Consider the following 22950-nt stretch of genomic DNA (forward strand, 5'->3'; position numbering starts at 1 on the left):
TAAATGGTTCCTCAAATGAGCACAGAGGAGAAAGTTGGGCAGCTCAGGACATGAAAAAGTAAACACGCCAAGAAATCAATTACAAGCTTTTAATTTTGACGGTACATTCACACCAAGCGCGAAGCGAACATTTTGTGCGGTGCAACTACATAAAAAGTCAATGCAAAGAGGTGAATAGATGCAAATTTGCGATGCCGAGTTGAAATATTTCAACTTGAACGAGGAAAAAGCGTGACGCCTATCAGCGTTGATATTCTCCTGCTGTTGTCGTCCTGATGTTGAATCAGAAATGGAGGAAAAAAATCTTGTAGCTGTCTGTGGGCACCCAGAGCTACGATAGTACTTCATATCTGTACAGAGACCGGACCAGACTCTGTGTATAAATGGATGTGTATAAACCACAGACTGTCTCAGTGTTGATGGAGCAGCTACTATGTTAACATAGCCTGGCACCGATCGATCCGATCTCCATTCAGAAAACAAGCAAATTAAAAGTTGTTATTGTCGTCTTGCGGACAGATCTGACCAAGCATGAATTCAGACTTTTTACAAGTCGGCATCATTATGTTGTTATTTCGGCATACGTTTGATCCGTTTATAACGATGTTTCTGCCGTATTCATGCCAAGATGATGTTATGTTGAGTGTTGATGGAACAGCTGCAATGTTAGCATAGCCTGGCACTGATCAATCCGAACTCCATTCAGAAAACAAGCAATTTAAAACTTGTTTGCTTGTCATCTTGCTGACAGACGTGACAAAGCATGAATTCAGCGTTTTTACAAATCTGCATTATTGTGTAGTTATTTCGGCATTCTTTTGATAACTTTTTTGCAATCACATCACAGCACAATCTGCTTATTTTGGGTCCATACCGCGGTAGCGACGTGTGGCTTGCTTGATACAGTCAGTGCAATGGGACTGTATGTGAATACAGTTCGCCGCCGGGGGATGTTATGAACCCAGACACGACGGCGTTTGGTTTTCTGACATCTCTGAGACTTCCACATGTACAAAGCAGCAACAGTGGTTAATGGTTATTATCAGTGGCTGAAATGGCAGAAAAAAAAGTTGTTGGTATCTACGGAGACAAGCCCCTTCTCCTCTCCGGCGCGTCCAGCACGAATGAACACAAATGTTACCGGTGGTTCAACTCGCGTGAGCGAAATTTTTGCCTTGCTCTTGGTGTGAATGCGACTTGACGCCTTCTGTAGGCTTGAAAGACTGCTGTAAATCTTGCAGGTTTCCTCAATCCTGAACAGCAGCTGTGGTCAGCTTGAATTCAGTTTATTACAATAGATTCAAATAGTGAGTGTTCAGATGTAAAAATAGCATTGTATATAAAATAGCATATTTATGTTACAATATTGAAATAGAGCAGTCTGTATCAGCGCTGCCTCGCTGTGATTCACAGTGCAGACTGCTCCATTACTTTGGCCTAGGAAATCATCTTCATTATTTCTTTCAGCACTACACAATAACTCCTTCTCTCACCTGCTCTTTCCTCACTCCCCTCTCCTCCCCGTCCACCTCAGGGGAGTCGGGATAACATGAGTGTTGTGTTAGTGTGTTTGCCCAACGCTCCCAAAGTGTCGGAGGAAGCTGTGAGGAAAGACGCTGAGCTCAACAAATATCTGGAGTCTCGAGTGGAAGGTGAGGATGGATGGAGAAAAATAACCAATGTTTACTGTATGTGCAAACATAATGAGATTTTTGAATATTAGACATTTTAGTTGCTCATTTTCATAATGTTTCTTTAGTTTCTGCTGAGAAAAGCTGTGGAGTATTCACATGTTACGGGTGGTTGAAAGTGAATATGAGGTCATTTAATTTAAATTAAATTAGGGATGCACTGATTGCAAAATTATGGGCTGATACTGATGTTTAAAATAACAATTTGGCCAATATCAAAAAAAGTCATACGCTAAAAAATAACTGAGCTGTTTTTAAAGTCATTCAGCATTTCATCTCGTTCATTCGTCTTTGAATGAGCACAAATTCAATCACACAAATTCATGAAACAACCTTTGATATAACCTTTGTTCATATGAAAAAGATTCTTTTTTTTTTTCAAAAAACTGCTTCAAAAGCTACCTACCTACTCAATGAGAAGAATGTTTCAGTAGCCTTCTTACATAGCCCAGCAATTTTTTTTTGTTTTTTTTATTTTGTGAAAAATAAATTAAATGTAAATGTAAAAATGATTAGAAACATAAGCAATGTTTCTCTCACATAGACTTTACTTGGGTGGGCCGTCCATATATTAACGAGTATGTGTATTTGGCGACCCGTTTTAGCACTTTTCATTTTAAGTTTTGTATCCGTCCGAGAGAACAACACCATCCGCGATTGATTAACTAGTGGACTTTTAACGGCAGAATGCCACTGGGGAGCGGATGAAGAGCTGCGGCTTAACCTCCAAGGGCCTTGGAAGGAGGTTATGTTTTCACCGGCGTTGGTTGGTTTGTTTGTTTGTTTGTTTGTTTGTTTGTCTGTTAGCAGGATTACTCCAAAAGTACGTGATGAATTTGAATGAAATTTTTTGGAGGGGTGGGGTGTGGCACATTAGATTTTGGTGGCGATCCGGATCATGATCCTTTTTTAAGGATTCCGATCAGCCAGAACATAAAGACCTCTGGGTATAACACATGCGCAGTGTAACTGATGATGCATTGATGACGCGTGACTCCGCCTCCTTCCTCGAGCAGAGAGATACATGTGTGGATGTGTGTGCGGGAGCTGCTGGCCGTCCGCGGTGAGACAAAAAAAGCGGTAGCTGACGGGATGAGAGACACCATAGTGTAACGTTATACAGACATAACAAGCCTGCTGAATGAGAGAGGCATCCGCCGATACGTTACACGGAAACACACCGTGTTAATAATAAGCCGACCACCTCACGGTACCGCCAGCTGGGAGCTGTGATCTGTTTTTTAAAATCAGGCACCTTGGCGGAGGTCTGCGCTCTCTGAGTGCCATTCTGGTTTTTAATAAATCCTGTAAATCCATTGTTTTACTGCCTAGTTTGTCACTGAACATAACAACGTTCTTGTCACTGATCTTTCCTAGACACGGTGCAATACTCCCACGCGGCCGACTTTTTCTTTCACTTTTATTTGTGAACAACGCCGCATGGCACCTGCTGTCAGAGTCGTATCCAGCCAGCGGCTTCTTCTCTGAAACAGCAGCTGGTTACTGTTGTCCGAGACCGACTACATATAACCAAGACAACATTAAGCCAGATAAACATAGGCCACTGCCATTGGCCAATGTCATCTTATTTGCCGATAGGCTGATGGCAGTAAACAAGGCAAATATTGGCCAATACCGTTGTTTGGCCAATAAATCGGTGCATTCCTAGTTTAAATAGGTTCTTGAATTACTGTCATGTGGTGAACTGTGAAAATATTACTGTATGCTTTTATAACAGCTGTGTGTTTTTGTTCTTATTTATAATCTCAATAAATCTCAACAGTTTTAGGACTATAAACCCCATTTACACCCATTAAAGCTGCAGTGGAGCAAATATGATTATAAAAAGTTGCTTTTATAAAACAGTCACTATATCCTGACAGTAGTGCATGAGTAGTTTGACCGTTTGATCGGAGTTCAGAGGCTACATTTTTCAAAGCCTGAAAACAGCCATGAGGATATGCAGAAGTCTAGTTTTCTCTCAGAACACTTGAATTTCAATATGCTGAAAGGTTATTATGGAATTTCTACCCCAATGATGCCAAAAATATTCTACTTACTGCAGGTTTAATATTGTTTATAAAGGTGTAGTTGGAAAAACGGATCTTTATCTTAGGTCTTACAAAGGTTTTTCTTGAAGACACAGCATCTTTCTCTAACTGAAACATCATATCTCTATGTATGTTTTCTCCACTGACTGCCACTGCCCCTCTCTATTGTCCAACCTCCAGCCAAGTTCTCTTCGGCTCACAGTAGAGGAATGACACCGTCATGACCCCCTTTTCCATTCCAGCAAGCATCTCCCCCTCTTTATTCCCCGTTCGTTCCTCTCCTCCCTAAACGCATCTTTCTCTCCCGTCCCTCGCTCCAACATTCCCTGTCTTGTTTGGATGGATTCCCAGCTCCCCTCCTGTCTTTCTTTTTGTCCTTTTCTTTCTCATTTCATCCCATTTTTTTTTTTTTTTCTCAGGATGTATGAGGCTGTCTGATGAACGCAGTGCAGCTTTTCTAGTCTTTGTTGGTTATGTCAGCTCTCTTCCATGGCTACTGTTAGTTTGTGTTAAACCAGGGCTTGTCAGCTGTTTCAGATTTTGGCCAAGCAAGAAAATGTATTTTTAAGGCCCAGACACACCAAGTCAACATCAAAGATCTAGCGACGATGAAGGGCGAGTCTTCTCGTTCTGGGCCTGCTTGAGAGGAAATAACTCTCCCTACAAGCAGGTGGCGGTAGTCTGTATTCGTCGTTCAAAAAGGAAGGAAGGCAGGAAGGAAGCCGAGGACGGCGGATATACAAGACGTTGTTATGATATGTACATTAAATAATGTTTGCCGACCATTTTGACACCACTCTCACTCACCAATTAGCTTCATTCCAGACGGCCATGTCGTTGTGAAAATATCCGTGTATTGGAATGATGAGATGAGATGAAGATGAAGATGAAGAATGAGAAGAGCCTTCTGTGCTTGTCCTCTTGACTTTACTCGTTGGCTTGTTTTCCTCACGTCCGTTTCTCTTCTCGTGCACTGATTCGTTTAAGTTGATCAGCCAATCAGAGTGATTTCTCTCACCGACGAGCTCCATTCAACATGCCGTATCGGCCAAAAAACCTCCGACACGGGCAAACTAGAGCCAACAGTGCGGCACACACTGCAAAAACTATGCCGACAGACGCTCACCGACGGCCCCAAACTGTCCGACAGCCGCCCATCACCCTTAAAGGCCTTGACACGCCAAAGCCTCGGTCTTCTAGTTCCCCTTTTTGAATGATGAATACATACTACCGCTGCTGGTGTGGAGAGTTACTTCCTCTCACCCAGGCGCAGAACATTCGTGCTAAATAGCCGTCGGCTGCAGTCTTTACTGTGTGTTTAAATGCAACTTGTCGGCCAAGACAAAGGCGACATGACGCGACCTTACTGTAACGGCCTTCATCACCGTTACAGTAGTTCTTTGATATCGGCTTGGTGTGTGTGGGCCTTTAAACCCAATTTTGTCTTGATCCACAGAATGGAAAAACCTGGGTCTAGTATGTGGAAGATACCGTAGGTTGTAATGTCCATTGTAAAACTATGTAATGCAGGTGGTAACATGAAGAGGTAGTTATTGTGTATAGAACTGTGAATGAATGCTGAATGGTTTTATAGGCACTCCAGAGGGGGTTTAATTTCACATTTCAGAGTGAAGTACAGTCATTCAAACATTTGTTCGGGTGTTTGGCTTCAGGTACTGTCTAATACTGGAAGATAGAAAGAAAGAGAGGAAAGAAAAGAAAGCGGGAGAGGAATGCTCTGGCTGAACATTGACCTGGCCTCACACCACTCTCAACTGCAGGCCTCTCTCTGTCACCATCTCTCTCACTCTCTCCGTCTCATACATGCACTCGTTTCCACAAACTCACTTGTATGTTTTCCGTCTTCCCTCCTTTTCCTCTTCATTTGTCACATTTTTGGTCTGTCTCCTCTGTCTTTCTCTCCATCTCCTATCTCTACCCAGCTGTTCTTGGCCTTCGCCGGCTCTGTTAGTGCCGACTTGTGTAACAATGTGTCTACTGTTGTTTTAGAGATGCTGTCTCGGCCAGGGGAGGAGGGCTTTCCGGACCTGGTAGCAGTGATGAGGAACCTGTCCACCGACATCGGCATGCCCTCGCTGCCACCAGGGGGAGGCCTTGCCAGCAAGTAAGGACCACCGCCCTCAAAAGGGGGGGTTGTACGTTACCATGCAGTCATAAAAATATGAAACTACAAGGAGAGTAATGTAATGTAAAAAACAAGCCAGCAGCCTATTGCACCAGCTCTTATGTCAGGCTGTAAAGTCCACACTAAATGATACATTAAAAGTAGTTAGTTTGATCCTAAAGCTGTGTCTAAGTTTGGTTGCACCACGAACATGTTAAGTTCATCTTAGTTACTCTTGCGTAAAGTCCACACTAACCAAAACATTGTCACAGAATATGCCGTTTTCACATTCTGTGGCCAATCAGTGAAAAGCACTGTTCTTGATGCAGTTTAGCGAAGAGGCTAACGGCTAAAAATAGCTAACGTTAATCACCAAAGAACAACAAAAAGGCACGTAAACTAGGACAAAGCCTTATGATAAGGTGATAATTACACAACCTTAATCTACAGCTAACGTTCAATATAACAACTGACATCGAGTGGTGAAACCGTCAACTACAACATAGGGTAATATAACATAACGGTAATGTTATTGATGGAATTGTAATGTTTTACCAAACACATTATGATGGCACAAACTGTTATAAATGAATAGTTGATAGAAAGTTATGTAACCCGATATATTTGCTTGTCAATGTGGCACAGGGGAGATTTCTATGTAATTGCCCACTTACCATATGTGCTATTTTATATGTTGTTACATTATGCACTTTATTTTGCATGTTTTACAGAGCGCTGGCATGACGACAGTGCGACTAATCGTATTGCTTTACACGCACAGTCGATTTATGCACTTGAATTGAATCATTAAACAAAGTTTTGAAATTAACTGGTAGCAAAATAATAGTGCAGACACTTGTAGGAAAGGACTGCGGGCCCCGTTTCTGTTCGTGATATGTCGTTAATCTGCTGCCAGCAGGTCGGTAATCCTCTGCATCTGCTCATGTAAAACGAAAGCAGCGCTGTATAAAGCAGTCATCATGAATGTCCAAGGGGGTGTAACCTATCGCGGAGCGCGTTGCAGACGCCGGTATAACAGCTGGCTACAACAGCCAGTATAATTCGCTCCTCCTCAATCTAACAAAGCTATCCCACCTTTCAAAACAATGCGCCATGCCAACCGCTGTTTTACGGAAGATTTTATACCTGCGAGGTGTAAGATTTAAGTTGTAACTTATACCTACGTTGCTGCAACCATTAACATGGTAGTAGCTCGTAAACTCGGACTTAAGTTAGAAATTACGTTCACACTAGGCCACGTTTGAACTTCCACATAGCTGGTGCAACCCAGTGCAGTCATCTAGTATGTGCAGATTTCTGTAAGTCATTGGGAATACCTACCTAGGAATAGAAAATACTTTTTCATGTTTGCAGTCGTTACAATACTAGCAAGATTGTTTTCCTTTTCTGACAGCTACACCTTTCCACATACAGTACGCCCTCTGTTGTTGCTTTGATGGATGCTTTGAATAGCTCAAGTGACCAAATCACATTGTTGTGTCTGTGTTCTTCCTGCAGACGCAGTGTTATTGAAGCAGTATACAACCGTCTGAACCCATACAGGGAGGAAGATGGGGTCAGTATATGTAACGATGAGCTTCGTCCTTCTTTGACTATTTACACTCACACACAAATGTTATGCTGAAGTCTTGAAGCCACCTAACGCATCTAAGTTTCAGTCGTCTCTGAAAACCTCTCACTCCTCTTATGTTGATTCATCCCGTCTGGTGGACCAGGCTAGTGATTTGTGTGTATTGTATTTATTTTCAAAACCATAGGAGATGAAGTATTATAATTGACTTCAGAAGTTGCTTTGAGCCCGGCACACTTTTTTTCTGTTCATAGTGCATGATGCACACCTTCCTGTCAGCCTCATAATTGGCTATGCATGCATGACAACACAGCTTTGTGAGAACTCTTCCTTGTGGAACTGAGAACTTTTGCACTTTTTCCAAATCCAGTGAATGCAGATAAAAGCATTTTCTTCTAATTTATTTGCTGAAATGTCTCTAAATGGGGCACTCCCTGTTCATCAAAGATTTCTTTGAGCACTTTATTTGTTTGCTATGTTTTCTCTGTCCTAACACAAAGCTACCCCAAAGGATACACCAACCCGGCATCAAAGAACAAGCGGCAATAAAGGCCGCCCTTGTCTTGGTTTGCACACGAACACACCGCAAAGACGACAGCCGATGTTCAGTTAGTACGTACGGTGGTAGTAGTCTGTATTCATCATTCAAAAAAGGAAACTGGAAGACCGAGGACTGCCGATATACAAGCCGTTGTTATGATGCATAGATGAAACAAAGCGACGTTTAGCGACTATTTCCACACCACTCTCACTCACCGCTTAGCTTCATTCCAGACGGCCATGTCGCTGTGAAAATATCTGTGTGTTGGAATGATCAGATGAGATGAAGGTGACAAATGAGAAGAGCCTTCTGTGTTTTTCCTCTTGACTTTACTCGTTGGCTTGCTTTCCTCACATCCGTTTCTCTGATTTGTGCACTGATTCGCTGAAGCTGAACAGCCAATCAGAGCTCCGCTGCCGATTCAACACGCTGAATCGGCCGAAAAACCTCCGACACAGGCCGACTAGAGCCGACGGTGCGGGACACACCACAAAAGCTAGGCCAACAGATGCTCACCGACGACCCCAAACTGTCCGACGGGTTTAAGCGGTGAGATGCTTTCGCCGCCACGGTCGGTGTTACCATGTCACCATGGTAAAATGTCACCATGGTAACAGCCGCAACATCGCAGATAGTCAGCGGTGTATACATGCAACAGTATCCCGGTTTCTTTCAGAGCATACCTGGAGTTTCTGAAAATGGGGTGTGGTGTTTACATGCTCAAACGCATAAACGGGATTCTCCAAAAACCCTGATCATAAAAGGGTTATTAATGTCCATGTACTGTAAATACAGTAATTGATACAAAAACAAATATATCTCTGTTTATAAGAACAATACTTTAAAATGAGAGAGAGGGGGAAAAAAACACAAAAAAACAAATCTGAATCCCATAATTGAAAACCGAATACCTACCAAATGAACGAATAACTGAATATACAGTTCCAGCCCTAACAGATTTAGTGCAACACTAGGAACGACAGAGTGCAGAGAGAGATACTCCACTGAAAACCTGTTTCAAGTCCCAAGCACTCGCATTGTGCAGCTTGGAAAGTGGCTCTGAAAGGTTTGTGGCTTTCTCCTCCATGGTGGATGGTGGCCGTAGTCAGCCTTTAGCCACTTTCAATACAAACAAAGTATGAAAACATACTTTTCAAACCATCGCTGCAGTGTTATCCTCTTCTTTGCTGTCTGTCCCTATGCTCAGTATGTTCCAGAGACCCAAATACAGCTTCTGTTTGTCTGTTTTTTTAGTTCTTTACCTTTGTCGCATGCAACTATGTTTGTTGCGAACAACAAACAATGAAGTATACCTATAAAATGGGAAATAAAAAAGGCATGTTTCTAATAGTATCCTGTCTCAAATACAGGCCTACTGTAGTTCTCTGTTTAGTTGAGGTGAATAAATGCTGTTGCCGCTGTTAGAGAATTTATGGCACCAAGGAGTCTGTACAGAACAGGTTGTGTCTAAAGGCCTTTACACACCGAGGAGCGCGACGAATGAACAACACGAAAATGCAAAATACTGTTGCTTGTGATTGACTTGCAAATTAATCACATAAAAAATAAAAAAACGTGTGTTACGGCTTTAAGGATGTAGTCTCGCCCACGCTCTTGCGTTCTGCCGAGATCTCTACTTGCCAACAAGAAAAATGCCATTTCTAACATAATGACTTGAAAACGGGGAGCAGATTGTGTGGTCACTCTGTGTTGTTGCAGTGGATGGGCGGTTGCATATGTGAGTGAGTGTTTGTGTTTATAAATGATGGATCAGATGTGTCTGTGAGGGAATGACACACTGAGATGCCACTACGATAATTGTGAGCATTGCAGTGCCATTATAAAGCTTTGTCCACTTGTTTATTAGCTTTTATGTCTGGTGTGTTCTTGTATGTCTGTATACACTGATCAGCCATAACATTATGACCACTGACAGGTGAAGTGAATAACATTGATTATCTCTTTACGATGGCACCTGGCAGTGGGGGGGATATATTAGACAGCAAGTGAACATTTTGTCCTTGAAGTTGATGTGTTGGAAGTAGAAAAAATGGGCCAGCGTAAGGATGTGAGCGACTTTGGCGAGGGCCAAATAGTGCTGGCTAGACGACTGGGTCAGAGCATCTCCAGAACTGCAGCTTTTGTGGGATGTTCCCGGTCTGCAGTGGTCAGGACCTAGTTGAGGTCAGGAGTCAGGAGCAGTGGTCAGGACCTACCAAAAGTGGTCTAAGGAAGGAAACCCAGTGAACCGGCGACAGGGTCAGACCCGAGGCTCATCGATGCACGTGGGGAGCGAAGGCTGGCCCGTGTTGTCTGATCCAATAGAAGAACTACTGGAGCTCAAACTGCTGAAAAAGTTAATGCTGGTTCCGATAGAAAGATGTCAGAACACACAGTGCGTCACAGTTTGTTGCTTATGGGGCTGCGTAGCCGCAGACCGGTCAGGGTTCCCGTGCTGACCCCTGTCCACCGCCAAAAGCGCCTACAATGGGCACTTGAGCATCAGAACTGGACCACGGAGCGATGGAAGAAGGTGGCCCGGTCTGATGAATCACGTTTTCTTTTACATCATGTGGATGGCGACGAGTTGGAGGTGTTAACTCGGCCTCCAAATTCTCCAGATCTCAATCCGATCGAGCATCTGTGGGATGTGCTGGACAAACAAGTCCGATCCCGCGGCAAAAGGGGGACCTGCTGGTCATAATGTTATGGCTGATCGGTGAACGTCTGCTAGTGATGGACAAGTCCTCAGGTGGAGCTGGACTCAAAGAAGGGATCTGTGTGTGTGTTAGGGCTGCCACCTCTAGTCGATTAGTCATTTTGGTCTTAGTCGCCTAAGATTTCTAGTCTATTAGTCGTCTTTTTATGCTGAATGACTTATTTCCCCAAAAAATTGTATTTGATCGAGATTGAGTATCGAATGTTAGTCGACTAAGAATTTCTTTGGTCGAGGATAGCCCTAGTGTGTGAGTCTGTGTGTCTGTGTGTCTGTGTGTGAAAGAGGTCTCCTGTTTGGTAGCTGGTTTTGGGGGTGATGTTCACCTATTGTGTTGGTGCCTTGGTTTGTCTGTAGCGTTACCGTAAGTCTGTCTTATGCACACATATGAAAAGGATTTTATCTACTCTGCTTAAAGCCGCTATGTGTGGAGTTTTTATGTGACTATATAGCCAAATGAATATTTTGATGCCTGGTTTGATGCCTGGACCGTCCTGGTGGAAGTCTATGGTGCTGGTCTCATTTTCAAATTCCACACATAGTGGCTTTAAATAGATTTGAATTGTAATTATAATAGCAGCCATGTTTAAGGACAGCTGGCATGGTTTGGCTAGCATTAGTTAGTTTTTTGTACTATAAATTAAATAATTACATAATACTTAACAACACTTATTGTTTTTTCCAACAGACTTAAAGGTGCTATCAGTAAAATGTGGCTCTTAATAACATCCTGTGTCAGCTTTGGGATGCTACAACATCTGTAAACATGTGCTCCTCCACAACTTCCCATGTTTACTAGACAAACACCTACAACAAAAATAGTAGTTTGCTTGCTCTTAATGCATTGACAAAAAACATGATCTCATGTAGCTAATAGTAGTATCAGTACAATACATCATACCTTTATCCAAACTTGAGGTCATTAAAATAAATCCACCCATTATTAACTGACTGATGGAAAAGATTAGCAAGATTTAATTGAAGCAAGGCCAGAGTTATAAAAGACAAACCCATAGAAATGAAATAGGAGTAGAAGGGTCATTGAAATGTTTGCTCTGGTAATTTGACTAGTACAAAAGAAAAATAGGGATTGTTCTTAGTTGTTATGGTGACAACAGAACCCGTGTCAGTGGGGCCGTAAAGTGTGTGCTCGCAGCTCGCCGGGATGAGAAAGGACGCAGTGTTAGACATCGGCTCGCTGTTTGGCTTATTTCCTGTAATCATTGCGGCACCAAAGCCTGCAAGGAATCAGCCCAAGAGCTAACCAGCCTGCTCGCGTACAGCTAGCTAGCTAGCTAGCTATTTTGCTAATTCCACCATGCTCCAATGCCACACTGCTTAAGATGAGTTCACACTACACAACTTCCAAAGTGGTCAGATCGCTGTTCACACTACTCTTTACTACTCAAGTCATTGTGATTTTGACACTACATGACTGACAGACGACAGGCAGGGGGTCACTCTCTACGAGATCTTTCACCGGGAGGAATCCCAGAGAGGTCTCCGAACTATGTTTCGTCATGAAAACACACGCAAGAAATACACGGTAAATGACTTGATACCATACGTGAGACTCATTGCTGACACGTTTCACAAAATAGCCCGTTTCCTCCGCTTTCCACACTATTTTTACTATTAATTCCTCTAGGTGCAACAACAACTTTGGTCCGTGTTGCAAATGCATTCCCCAAATCCCTATTGTTACAGGAGACCCCTCCTCCCCCAGGTTTACCCTCAACCCGTGTCTCGCGCTCTCATTGGCTGTAGCTCGTGGCCAGAGTCCCCAACAGGTCCAGATATTTAGCATGCTAGATATCTGGAATGTGTCTGCTAGGCATCGGCGAGCGTCGGTGAGCCTCTCGGCTCACGTCTTTGAACAGTTCACACATGATGCTCAAGCACCGATCTGCGAGCAGCGAGCCAACGGCAATTTGCCTCTGATCCGGGGGAGCCGTCGGGGAGTGGAAAATCAGGGCTGAAGTTGTGTAGTGCGAACTAGGCGTTACAGAAAACGATCCGAACACTTTGTCACTCATCTGGCGATAGCAATGTGCTTTTGTCCGCTGTGACAAGAGTGTGTGGATGAAGCATTACGTTTATTTACATTTTCTATGATTTCATAACGTTACTACTAGGGATGTTAATAATTAACCGTTAACCCACATTAAGAATTTTAACGAAGAAGATTAACGCTATTGGTTTAACGGTTAAAAGAAATATTAATAATTAATTAAAAAGCTGCGCAAAACCCAGAGGAGCGACTCATCACTTAAAGGAGAAAACCTGGTCCACCTTAACAGACCACCTTAAGAGAGTCTGAGCCGGCATTGCAGGATACAGGAAGTTGACTCGGGTCTCTTGACTTCGCTTCAGCTGAGGAGTTGTTGCCTTGTAGCATTTATTCACCGACAAATAAACTGTAAACACACTGCTACACCTACGTTCACAGATAGAACGCCACCAACAACCCCACACTCACCACCAACACACACACACACACGGTCTGTCGGAAACTCACTAAAGTTACGCCCACTGACGTGTGTGGCAACGGGGGAGCACGAAGCCACCAGCAGCGCTATAGCTGCTAACGTAGCACAAACACACACAGGGTTGTCGGACACTCGCTATCGTTACGCCGGGCAGACACACAGCTGACAACCTGCTAAACTAAACCGAACTAAACTAAACTAAACCAAACGGTGCAGTGGATAGTTACTGGGAGAGTGGCTACATGTCTGTGACACTACACGCAGCACCGTGACTGCTACAGTAACTGTCCCGGATGGGTGAACCGGGGACTCTTGTCAGTTAACGGTTAATAATCAGATTTTTTCAAAATTAGCATCCTTAGTTACTACTCCACTGCTAGTTTAGTCGTCGTTGCTGCAAAACTTCACCTCAGTGAGTCCGCCACTTGCTGGAAGTTTGTTTAGTTGTGAGAAAAGTCAGCTCTACAATGGTCGCTATGGAAACGGTACACATAAAAATGGCCGCCGCTCTGAACATGCAGCTACATTGATTTGAATGGGAATGTCCGTTCTACTACTAATTCTATTTCTATGGATGCTCCCCTGTTGTTATATTTAATGCAAAAAAGCGAGAAAATAATTACTGATGGCACCATTAACTGTTTTTGTTCCTCTTTTAAGACAATATTTTATCATAGCAGCACAAGTAGTGGAATTGTTCCACTCTTCAAAATGGTGTGTAGTAATACACACACACACACACACACACACACACACACACACACACACACACACACACACACACACACACACACACACACACACACACACACTCTCTCTCGCAGACATTGATAAGGGATGTATCGATATGTCTAACTGTGTGTTCACCCTCTGATTAACGCAGCCCTCCTGTTTCATTTGGTAAGTGATGACATATATAACTGTTACACCCTTCCCCCCCCCCTTCTTCCAACCCCTCATCTACACGCACACACACACACACACACACACACACATTATTACAGGCATGTAAGTGGTGACCTGCTCCGCATATCCCCCCTTGTCACTCCATCAGTCTCTACTCCCTGCTCTGATCTACTCTCTGGCATGTGGAGCTCCGTGACTTTAAGGTCCGTGTGTGCGTATGGACGTCTGTCCGGGTTCAATGAGGGTGAATGATCGTTGTCTTCTGGTCCTGTCCGTCCCCCCCTCTCTCACGTCAACACGCACACGCCCCACACGCATGCATCGCTGCCTCACTCAGTCTTTTTCCACAACTGCACGCAAGTGTGTAACAGTCTTCGTTTCTGTGTCACTCCCCGCAATAAGAGGAAAAAGGCCTTGGGATTGTTGTGTCGGCGTATTGTTGCAGAAAGAACCTCCACACTGAGATTGAAAGTGTGCCCTGGCTTACTCTGCTATTGTAACTGCTTTTCTACTTTTTTGTTGTTGTGTTGATTGTAGGAAAACCTGGCCTTGAACTCCAGGTTGGGAAGCAAAAGTCATTGAATGTGACTGTCATGATTGTTTTTACATTTGATAATAGTGTGCTCTCTTTTTTTCACCCCGCTCTCCCTCCTTGGTCCTTCTTTTTTCCTCATTCCTCCTTCCCCCATCTCTCTCCTCTTCATTCTCTCTTCCCCTTCTCTTTGTGGCTTTCCTCTTATAGAGCGGAGCCGAGTTGGAGTACCACTGGTAGCTGTCCAGCACAACTGCCTGATCCCCCCCAAAAAGAAAAACAGGACCACTTTTCCACACAAGATCACATCCATACTCACCTTTTAATTTCCTCTGGGATTTTTTGATTTTTTATTCCCCCACGCTGAGAGATCAATGGAAGCAGAAATCCTGGTTTTAAAAACAACACACCCCAATGTGGAGGACTGCAAAACAAATTTTGTTTTGTAGAACAAAACGGGGAAAAATAAGAACACCTGCATTGATGTCTGAAAGCAGAACTACATACACACTATATACTTTAGAGAGGCAAACAAGCACAGTTTCTCTTGCCTCCTTGTTTTCTCGCTTTCTTTGTGGTGGTTGTTTTTGTTGTGGATTGACGGAGACACAGGAGCGGCCCTGCTCTGAACGCTCTGGGGCTCTACGGTGCCTTTCTCAGAACCGAGAGAGAAGGGAGGCCCTCACAGCCAGCCAGCCATTACCGAACCAGTCACTCATGGACGTTTGTAATATACTGAATAGACTAAAGTGGTTTGTTGGCTGCATTTTCTTTTGGCATTATTTGTTTGGAAGTGTGAACTTTACTTGCACCTGACTGGCAGCCAACCCGACCACACGAGCCTGCGACTCCCCACACACCTCAAGCTAACGCTGTCCAGTTCAGGCAAGCTTGGGCATTACTGGTACTCAGATGGAGGCCCCAACACTTCCTACCTGGCTCGTCTCACACAACTCCTGGATTTAAAACGCCGCTATCCAATGACTTCTGGCCTCAAATTCATCACCTGAGGCTACACACCATGAACACAAAGGGGGAGCACTCACAAGAGAACCGAGTCTGTCTGGCAACTCATTTTAGTTTGGCTCCTCCGTAGTGCGTCCAAACTAAAACAGGACATGGGCCGGCGTGCCTGGCTGCAGATAGGAATTACATGGAGGTGGTTTAAACTCAAGTGTGATGGTTCTACTTGCACGTCCCTGCTCACTTTCTCTCCTCCCTGTCTTTGAATACCCAGACACACCAACCCGACATCAAATACACCCATTTGCGTCTCTTCGGGTCTCCTTTGTCTTGCCCAAAAAGTTTCACTCAAACGCACCGCAAAGACGACAGCCGACAGCCAACCACCACGTACGTTCTGCGCCTGCGTAAGACGAAATAACTCTCCCTACCAGGAGTCGGCGGTAGTCTGTATTCATCATTCAAAAAGGGAAACCAGCAGATCTACAAGCCGTTGTTATGATACGTACATGAAACAAAGCGGCGTTTTGCCGAACATTTTCACACCAGTCTCACTCACCACTTAGCTTCATTCCAGACGGCCGTGTTGCTGTGAAAATATCCGTGTGTTGGAATGATCAGATGAGATGAAGATGAAATATGAGAGGAGCCTTCTGTGTTTTTCCTCTCGACTTTACTCGTTGGCTTGCTTTACTCACTTCCGTTTCTCTTCTCGTGCACTGATTCGTTTAAGCTGAACAGCCAATCAGAGGGATTTCTCTCACCGGCGAGCTCCGCCGCCGATTCAACATGCTGAATTGGGCGGAAAAAAGTCGGACGCGGGCAGACGAGAGCCGACGGTCAGGACACACCACAAAAACTAGGCCGACACCAACGGCCCCAGAATGTCCGACTGTCAGCTTGGTGTGTCAGGGCCTTTAAAGGATGTCATCAAACAGTTGATTTCTCACTCTTCCTCCTCTGTCTCTCTCTCTCTCTCTCTCTCTCTTTTCGCTTTCTCTGACTCTTCATATGACAGAAGAGACTCGGCTGTCATTTGCATCGGCAAACATCGCCAGAATCACAAGCTTTTGAGCTGTTGAGATAGAAAGATAGAAATTATATATTAAATTCATATATATAGATATATATATATAGATATATATTTTGATTTGTTTGTTTCATCTTAATTCCCAGCCATGGTATTCATTGTGGCCTAATGTGCGTGTGGTCTGCGTGTGTGCACGTTTTGTGTGTAGACAAATTAAAACCCCAAACAAGTTCGCACACAGTGTTCCCACACAGCAGCGTTCCAAAGACAGGGTTTAGGGATAAATTCCAGCCTCTCCGTCTTCTCCTTATCCTTCTCCTTCTCCTTCTCCTTCTCCTTCTCCTTCTTCTTCCCCCTTTCTCCTCAACACACACAATCCTGCTTGTGCTACGGCGTACCTTTTTCTATCTCTCAAATATCATACGTAAAAAAAATATTCCTTTTTTTTGTTTTTATTGAAATAATTCCATCATTTACCTTGTTTTTTTTTTAATGTTTTTTTGGTATATAAGGCTTTTTCAGAGTACTGTGGCTGTGGTCCTTTTAGATGGATACGAAAACGACAAGGGGAGCATGAAATATACCTTGTACAGCAGATTGGGAGAGAGAAGTAGGTGTTTCACTGTATGAAGTAAAGCAAGGACGCCGTAGGGACAGACCAGAACAGGCCCTACACCCAGAGCCCGCGTTCACACCATCACTGAAATCGCTGTCCGTCATTTTTTTCCACAGCTACCTTCGTAGACTTTGCCTCAAAGGCACAGGGCGGTCGCTGGGGGAAGCCCTGGTTTGACTCTTTGGATCGACCAGGAGTCCATTTCATTTCTGTCGACCCCACGCACTAACAAATGATCGAAACAAATATCTGTCTGAGAAAAAGCATCCTTTTTCAGTCTTGCGCATAGACGAAGAGGATACACATACTTTGCATGTGTATTCTTTTCTGTAGATGCATTTAAAATAGGCTATAAAGTATATACAAAATTGTAACATACACTTTTTTTTTTTTTTTTTTTTTAAATCATTCAATGGCAAATTGTGCTTTCTGAAGTGGTAGTATTGAAAGAGAATAGGCCTAACTAAAAGAGTTTGCTGGCTGATTTAACATTCTTGTGGTACACTTGCTCTCGGTGCCATATGACAAATAGGTACTTGAATGTGTAGTTCTTTTTGCAGTTCCGTTGTTTTAATGGGATGATTGATTTTTTTTCTTTGTTTGTGGTGGAGGGCGTGGGAGGGGGTGGGATCTCTATAGTTGTGCATGTTTTGTGATTGAGGGAGGAGTGTATTTTGTGTGCGGATGGGGATAATGTAGGGCATGTTCAGTGTGGTGGAACACGGTGTTGCTGCTGTGTTCAGACCAAGAGCGAAGCCTCACTTTACTCGCACGAGTTGGACCGCCGCCAGTATCGTTTGTGTTCATTCGCTCTAGACGCGCCGGACAGGAGAAGGCGCTCGTCTCCATAGATACCAACAACTTTTCTTTCCGCCATCAACCATGGAAGAAATAACCACCGCTGCGGCGAGCTGTGTTCACATACAGTGACATTGCACCGACTGTGTCTAGCAGCCACACGTTGCTACTGCGGTACGAACCCAAAATAAGCGGACTATGCTGTGATTTAATTGTATTGAACGGATAAAAAGGATGCCGAAATAACTACGTTATGATGCTGATTTTTAAGAAGTCTGAATTCATGCTCCGTCGGGTCTGTCCGCAAGACGACAAGCAAACAACTTTTAAATTGCTTGTTTTCTGAATGGAGTTTGGATTGATGAGTCACAATGACGCGAGTTTCGTGTGTTCGCCCATTTTGCGCTATTCGCGTTGCTTGGGGTGAATTTGCGTCTTTTTGCGTCTTTCCATTGATATTGTATGTAATCGCGCCGTGTGAAAAATTTGCTTCGCTCATGATCTGAACACACCATTGGAGAGGAAAGGTGATGGTCACTGCATCTGGTTAGATGTTGTTCGGAAATTGAATCATTCCATTTGTGGACTCACTACTTGTGGACAACATATTTCAACATTGTATTGTTAGGTTTCACCACACTGAACACAGTCCTCTTTTTAGGTTTATGTTTAAGCTATATCAGACACTGGGCTAGGAGAAAAATCAAGGGAGGGAAGGAAGGAAGGAAGGAAGGAGAACCTTTTATTTTTCTGAATGTAATTTTTTCATTATTCACACTGATTCCACTGCATGGACTGAATACAAGCAGCACTGCAGCATCACAGTCTCTCCTCATCAGTCATTTAATGACAAAACAAGCTCCCTTCATTTCGAAACACACAATCATTATTCTGGTTGGAATATAATCTGAAGAATCTCGTGAGAAGACTTCTCACATTTTCAAAGGAGACTTTGGTTGGCTGATGTCTGAATAATTTGACCCTGACTTGTTGCTTTGATTTCAGGATATGTTAAAGGGATAGTTCAGGTGTTTTGAAGTGGGCTCGTATGAAGGTACTTTAACATAGTCAGTGTATTACCTACAGTAGATGACGGTCGACACGCTCAGCAGACAAGAGTACCGTCACGGAACCAAAGCGATGTACTGCTGTGGACAGGGCAGGCAGCAAAATGGATTTTAGCCTCCTAAAAGAAAGGCTCAACCAAAAAAATCAATATCAGTTTAAGTGTATGCTATATTTAGAATATTTTCACCATCACCTTGCCATCAGACGGCCCTTTCCGACGGGGAACTGAAGCCATTGTATCCATCTATGCTCTCGCCAAAGCCACCAGCCTCCCCGTGTTCTGCAAGGTAAAGTTACAGTTTTTTTAATGGAGTCTGGTCTGATGGCAATGTAAATGTACCGTTTTTTTTTAGGTGAGCCTTTCTTTTAGGTGGCTAAAATCGTATTTGCTGCCGGCCCCGTCCACAGCAGTACATTGCTTTTGTTCCGTGCGGTAACTCCTGTCTGTTTCTCCAAGCTGGGGGCGTGCCGACCGTCATCTACTGTAGGTAATACACTGACTATGGATAAGTACCTCATAGAACCCCACTTTAAAAAACCTTAACTATCCCTTTAAGTAAAAAGAATGTAGTCTCCTGAACTGGGCCGGTGGGTTGATGTGACCGTGAGAACCCCAGAAGTTGGAAGGAATTGGAAACGGCTACAAAAAAGCAAAAGACAGATGCGACATTCCTCATGTGGGCTTTTTTTAGGATGGAAATGTACTCTTTGCCACCTCCTTCTGTCGTCTCTGGTCACTCTTTATATACATACTGTTAGAACTGACAGATGTGTGATGGAAATGATAAATTCCACACCTGTTTTTATTTATTCCAGTGCTTTTTATCTCTCATAAAAAAAATGCTGTATTTTGAAGACAGAATGAGGTGATGATAAGCCAGTAATGTGTGACCCACTCACCTTCACCTTTGAACTTTTGAAAGGACTAAAGGTAGGGAGCTTTATGAGACACCACCATCCCTTCTTCCTGTACTAATTTCCCAGTATGCTATTGTGATGTTACAGACCATACAGTGAACATAAACGTCAATAAAAGATGGATTTAAGTTTAAAACTGCTGTGTTTGTTTTTCCCCCCCCAGTGGCAGCTTGAAATGTCAGCTTTGTATTTTTTCTAAGCTTTCACTGTTCAGTACAACACAATAGAAAGTTTGTACTTTTTTTTTTTTTGCTGTTATCCAAAGAGGGTTTGTGCCCTGTGTAGTGGTGCACATTGTTCCGTGCCAGGAAACACAAAAAGGCTTTGTAAACAAGACAAAAGTCACCATGTAGCTCAGAAAAGAAACACAAGTCTTTTGGAACAGTCTGGTGTCCTCTGATTTTTTTTTTTTTTTTTTAAAGACTTTATTTAAGAAGTTTTGCATTATAAAATCATATACAAACCTACCGAACTTGTACAAACATTACCCTGCATTGTACCCACCCTTTATCCCCCCCTATACCTCCACTGGGACCAAGAGCACACTCAGAAGGAAAAAACTATGACATTAGGTAAATTATCAAGAATAATATTTAGGGGGAAAAGGAGAAAAAAAAGAGTATGATTTAGGTATAAATAGTAAATACGATACAATAAAAAAACAAAAATTAAAGAAAACTTTGTTAGTTACAGAAACAATACTCTATATAGAAAAAACTGTAAAGCTGAGAGTCTTGTGGATCCAATGAGCCCAACTGTATTCATGTGTGATGATGTTAGTCCCCATAGGAGACATTTCATTGTAGTGAGACCATTTTCTGAAACGTGACCTCACTGTATAAAATGACCTGTGGTGACCTCTAGGATAATCACAGCCTCATGAAACTTTACAGCCACAAACTAGAGACCTAGAGCATTCAGAGGATGAATGGATCAAACTAGAGACCTAGAGCATTCAGAGGATGGATGGATCAAACTAGAGACCTAGAGCATTCAGAGGATGGATGGATCAAACTAGAGACCTAGACCATTCAGAGGATGGATGGATCAAACTAGAGACCTAGAGCATTCAGAGGATGGATGGATCAAACTAGAGACCTAGACCATTCAGAGGATGGATGGATCAAACTAGAGACCTAGAGCATTCAGAGGATGGATGGCTTTCCTAGCTAGATTGACAATAAGGGTGTTTCTGAGCAGTTTACACAACACAAGTGCTCGCCTTCCAATCACCGAAAAATGCAATTCTTGCAGAAATCTCCAAATGTCAAAGGTTTTCGATCCCAAATCACAGCATGTCTTTTTCTATGGTGTTCCTCAAGGTCTTGGTGTCTTAATGTGGTATTTTGGAGGGATTATTGATCATTTTCTATCAATTCTTGAGTGGTAAAAAATGGTTAAATTTAGCACCGAATCTGTGTAACAAATGGTATCAACCCGAAAATTGCTGCGACAACTTATGAGACAGAAGTGAGCATGAGAATGACCATCATAAACTTCTATCATTATGTTCTAAACCCTTATACACTTTCACAATTCATTATTTATCATTATTATTTATTTTATATTTCTTATTCATGACTAGAACATCATGACACATAGTGTTGAGCTGCACCTCAAATTAATCTTCAGGTTCCCAGCTTTCAGATGATGTGCACCACTTCTATGTGACATCTACTGTTGACCTGCTATCTCCCACTAAAGACCCCCTGTCTCCCACCCTACCCCTCTAAAAAAGAGGGTGGAACGGTGAGGAGTTCATATTTTTCTTTACTTTGACAGCTGTCGTTGCTAGTTAGTTGCTTTTTCATTCAGAGTTTTCATAGAAGACATTTAATGAGCTTGAAAAAGACTTACTCACCTTTACTATTGATTCTGTGGGCTTACATTTTGGTAATAAAACTTACATATTGTAAAAAGTGACATTTTCATGGCTTTTATATTATAAAGCAGGTTTAAGTTCTATCTAAATACTGTGAACGTATCGAAACGCTTAATCCACAGAGAAATACAGACAGCCCGTATTCAGAAACTGAGCTTTTGAAACAAGCCGTCAGGATTTCTGTCCATTTGTGATGTCACAAATCTACAATATTTAGACCATTTCACAGTTTTAAACGTAAACATTCTAAATGGGTCCCAGTTTATTTCCTGTTGCAGTGCAAGGCCTATGAAAAGGAGGCTGGGTTACGGGCGGACATGGGTCTTGGGGTACGGGGTATAACACATGTGCAGTGTAACTGAAGCTGTGGTCGTGCATTGCAATTGGCTCAATTTCGACGAGTGTAGGCCATTTTACTGCGCATGTGTTGTACCCCTAAGGACATGACTCGTGACCCAGCCCCCTTTCCATAGGCCTTGTTGCAGTGCATGTGAATGATATCAGATGACAGGAAGTAAACATGGACCCAAGCTGTTGCCTAGCAACGCAATTCTGTTGCAATTCCATTGAAACGCACTAAAACAGAGCGTTTCAGACAGAGGGTAAATACAGGTATGTTCAAGCAGACAGTATGAGGAAAATAAAAGTTTTTTTAAACATTAAAGCATTTAAACATGTTCTAGTAGAAACACAAAATACAAGTATGAACCTGAAAAAGAGCACGATATGTCCCCTTTAATGTGCTTTTACTCGTGTAACATGTTAAATGACGCTGCAGTGTTTTCAAACTTTTATTAAAGTAAGTAAAAGAGCAGGAATACTCTCCCAGCACACATCCAGTATCAGCCAACACTGCTACAAGAAATGTTAATCTCTCTCCATTCCCATCCAACTCTCCAGTTTCCCACATTCCTCAGGTGCCACTGCTGTGTGTGTGTGTGTGTGTGTGTGTGTGTGTGTGTGTGTGTGTGCGCGCGCGCGCGCGCGCGTGTGTACTCTGACCCTCTGAGCAGTATTACAGTGTAATGTTGGC

The 22950-nt window shown here is 43.1% G+C and overlaps 1 protein-coding gene across 3 annotated transcripts in view; it reads left to right on the plus strand.

The window, feature by feature from the left end:
- The window catches only part of ppm1ba (protein phosphatase, Mg2+/Mn2+ dependent, 1Ba), a 30579-nt gene extending 13138 nt beyond the window's left edge, over positions 1-17441 (plus strand). For 2 of the 3 annotated variants that reach the window (XM_037781667.1, XM_037781669.1), the window contains 4 exons: positions 1535-1652; positions 5753-5867; positions 7386-7443; positions 14853-16849. In XM_037781667.1, coding sequence (XP_037637595.1) covers positions 1535-1652; positions 5753-5867; positions 7386-7443; positions 14853-14882 — 321 coding nt within the window. In that variant the 3' untranslated portion in view covers positions 14883-16849. Of the gene's footprint in view, positions 1-1534; positions 1653-5752; positions 5868-7385; positions 7444-14087; positions 14105-14852 lie in introns of all 3 variants that reach the window. The other variant, XM_037781670.1, reaches the window with a different exon arrangement.
- The last annotated feature ends 5509 nt before the right edge of the window (positions 17442-22950 follow it).

Source organism: Sebastes umbrosus, chromosome 10, assembly GCF_015220745.1.
Source record: "Sebastes umbrosus isolate fSebUmb1 chromosome 10, fSebUmb1.pri, whole genome shotgun sequence".
NCBI classification, from domain to species: Eukaryota; Metazoa; Chordata; class Actinopteri; order Perciformes; family Sebastidae; genus Sebastes; species Sebastes umbrosus.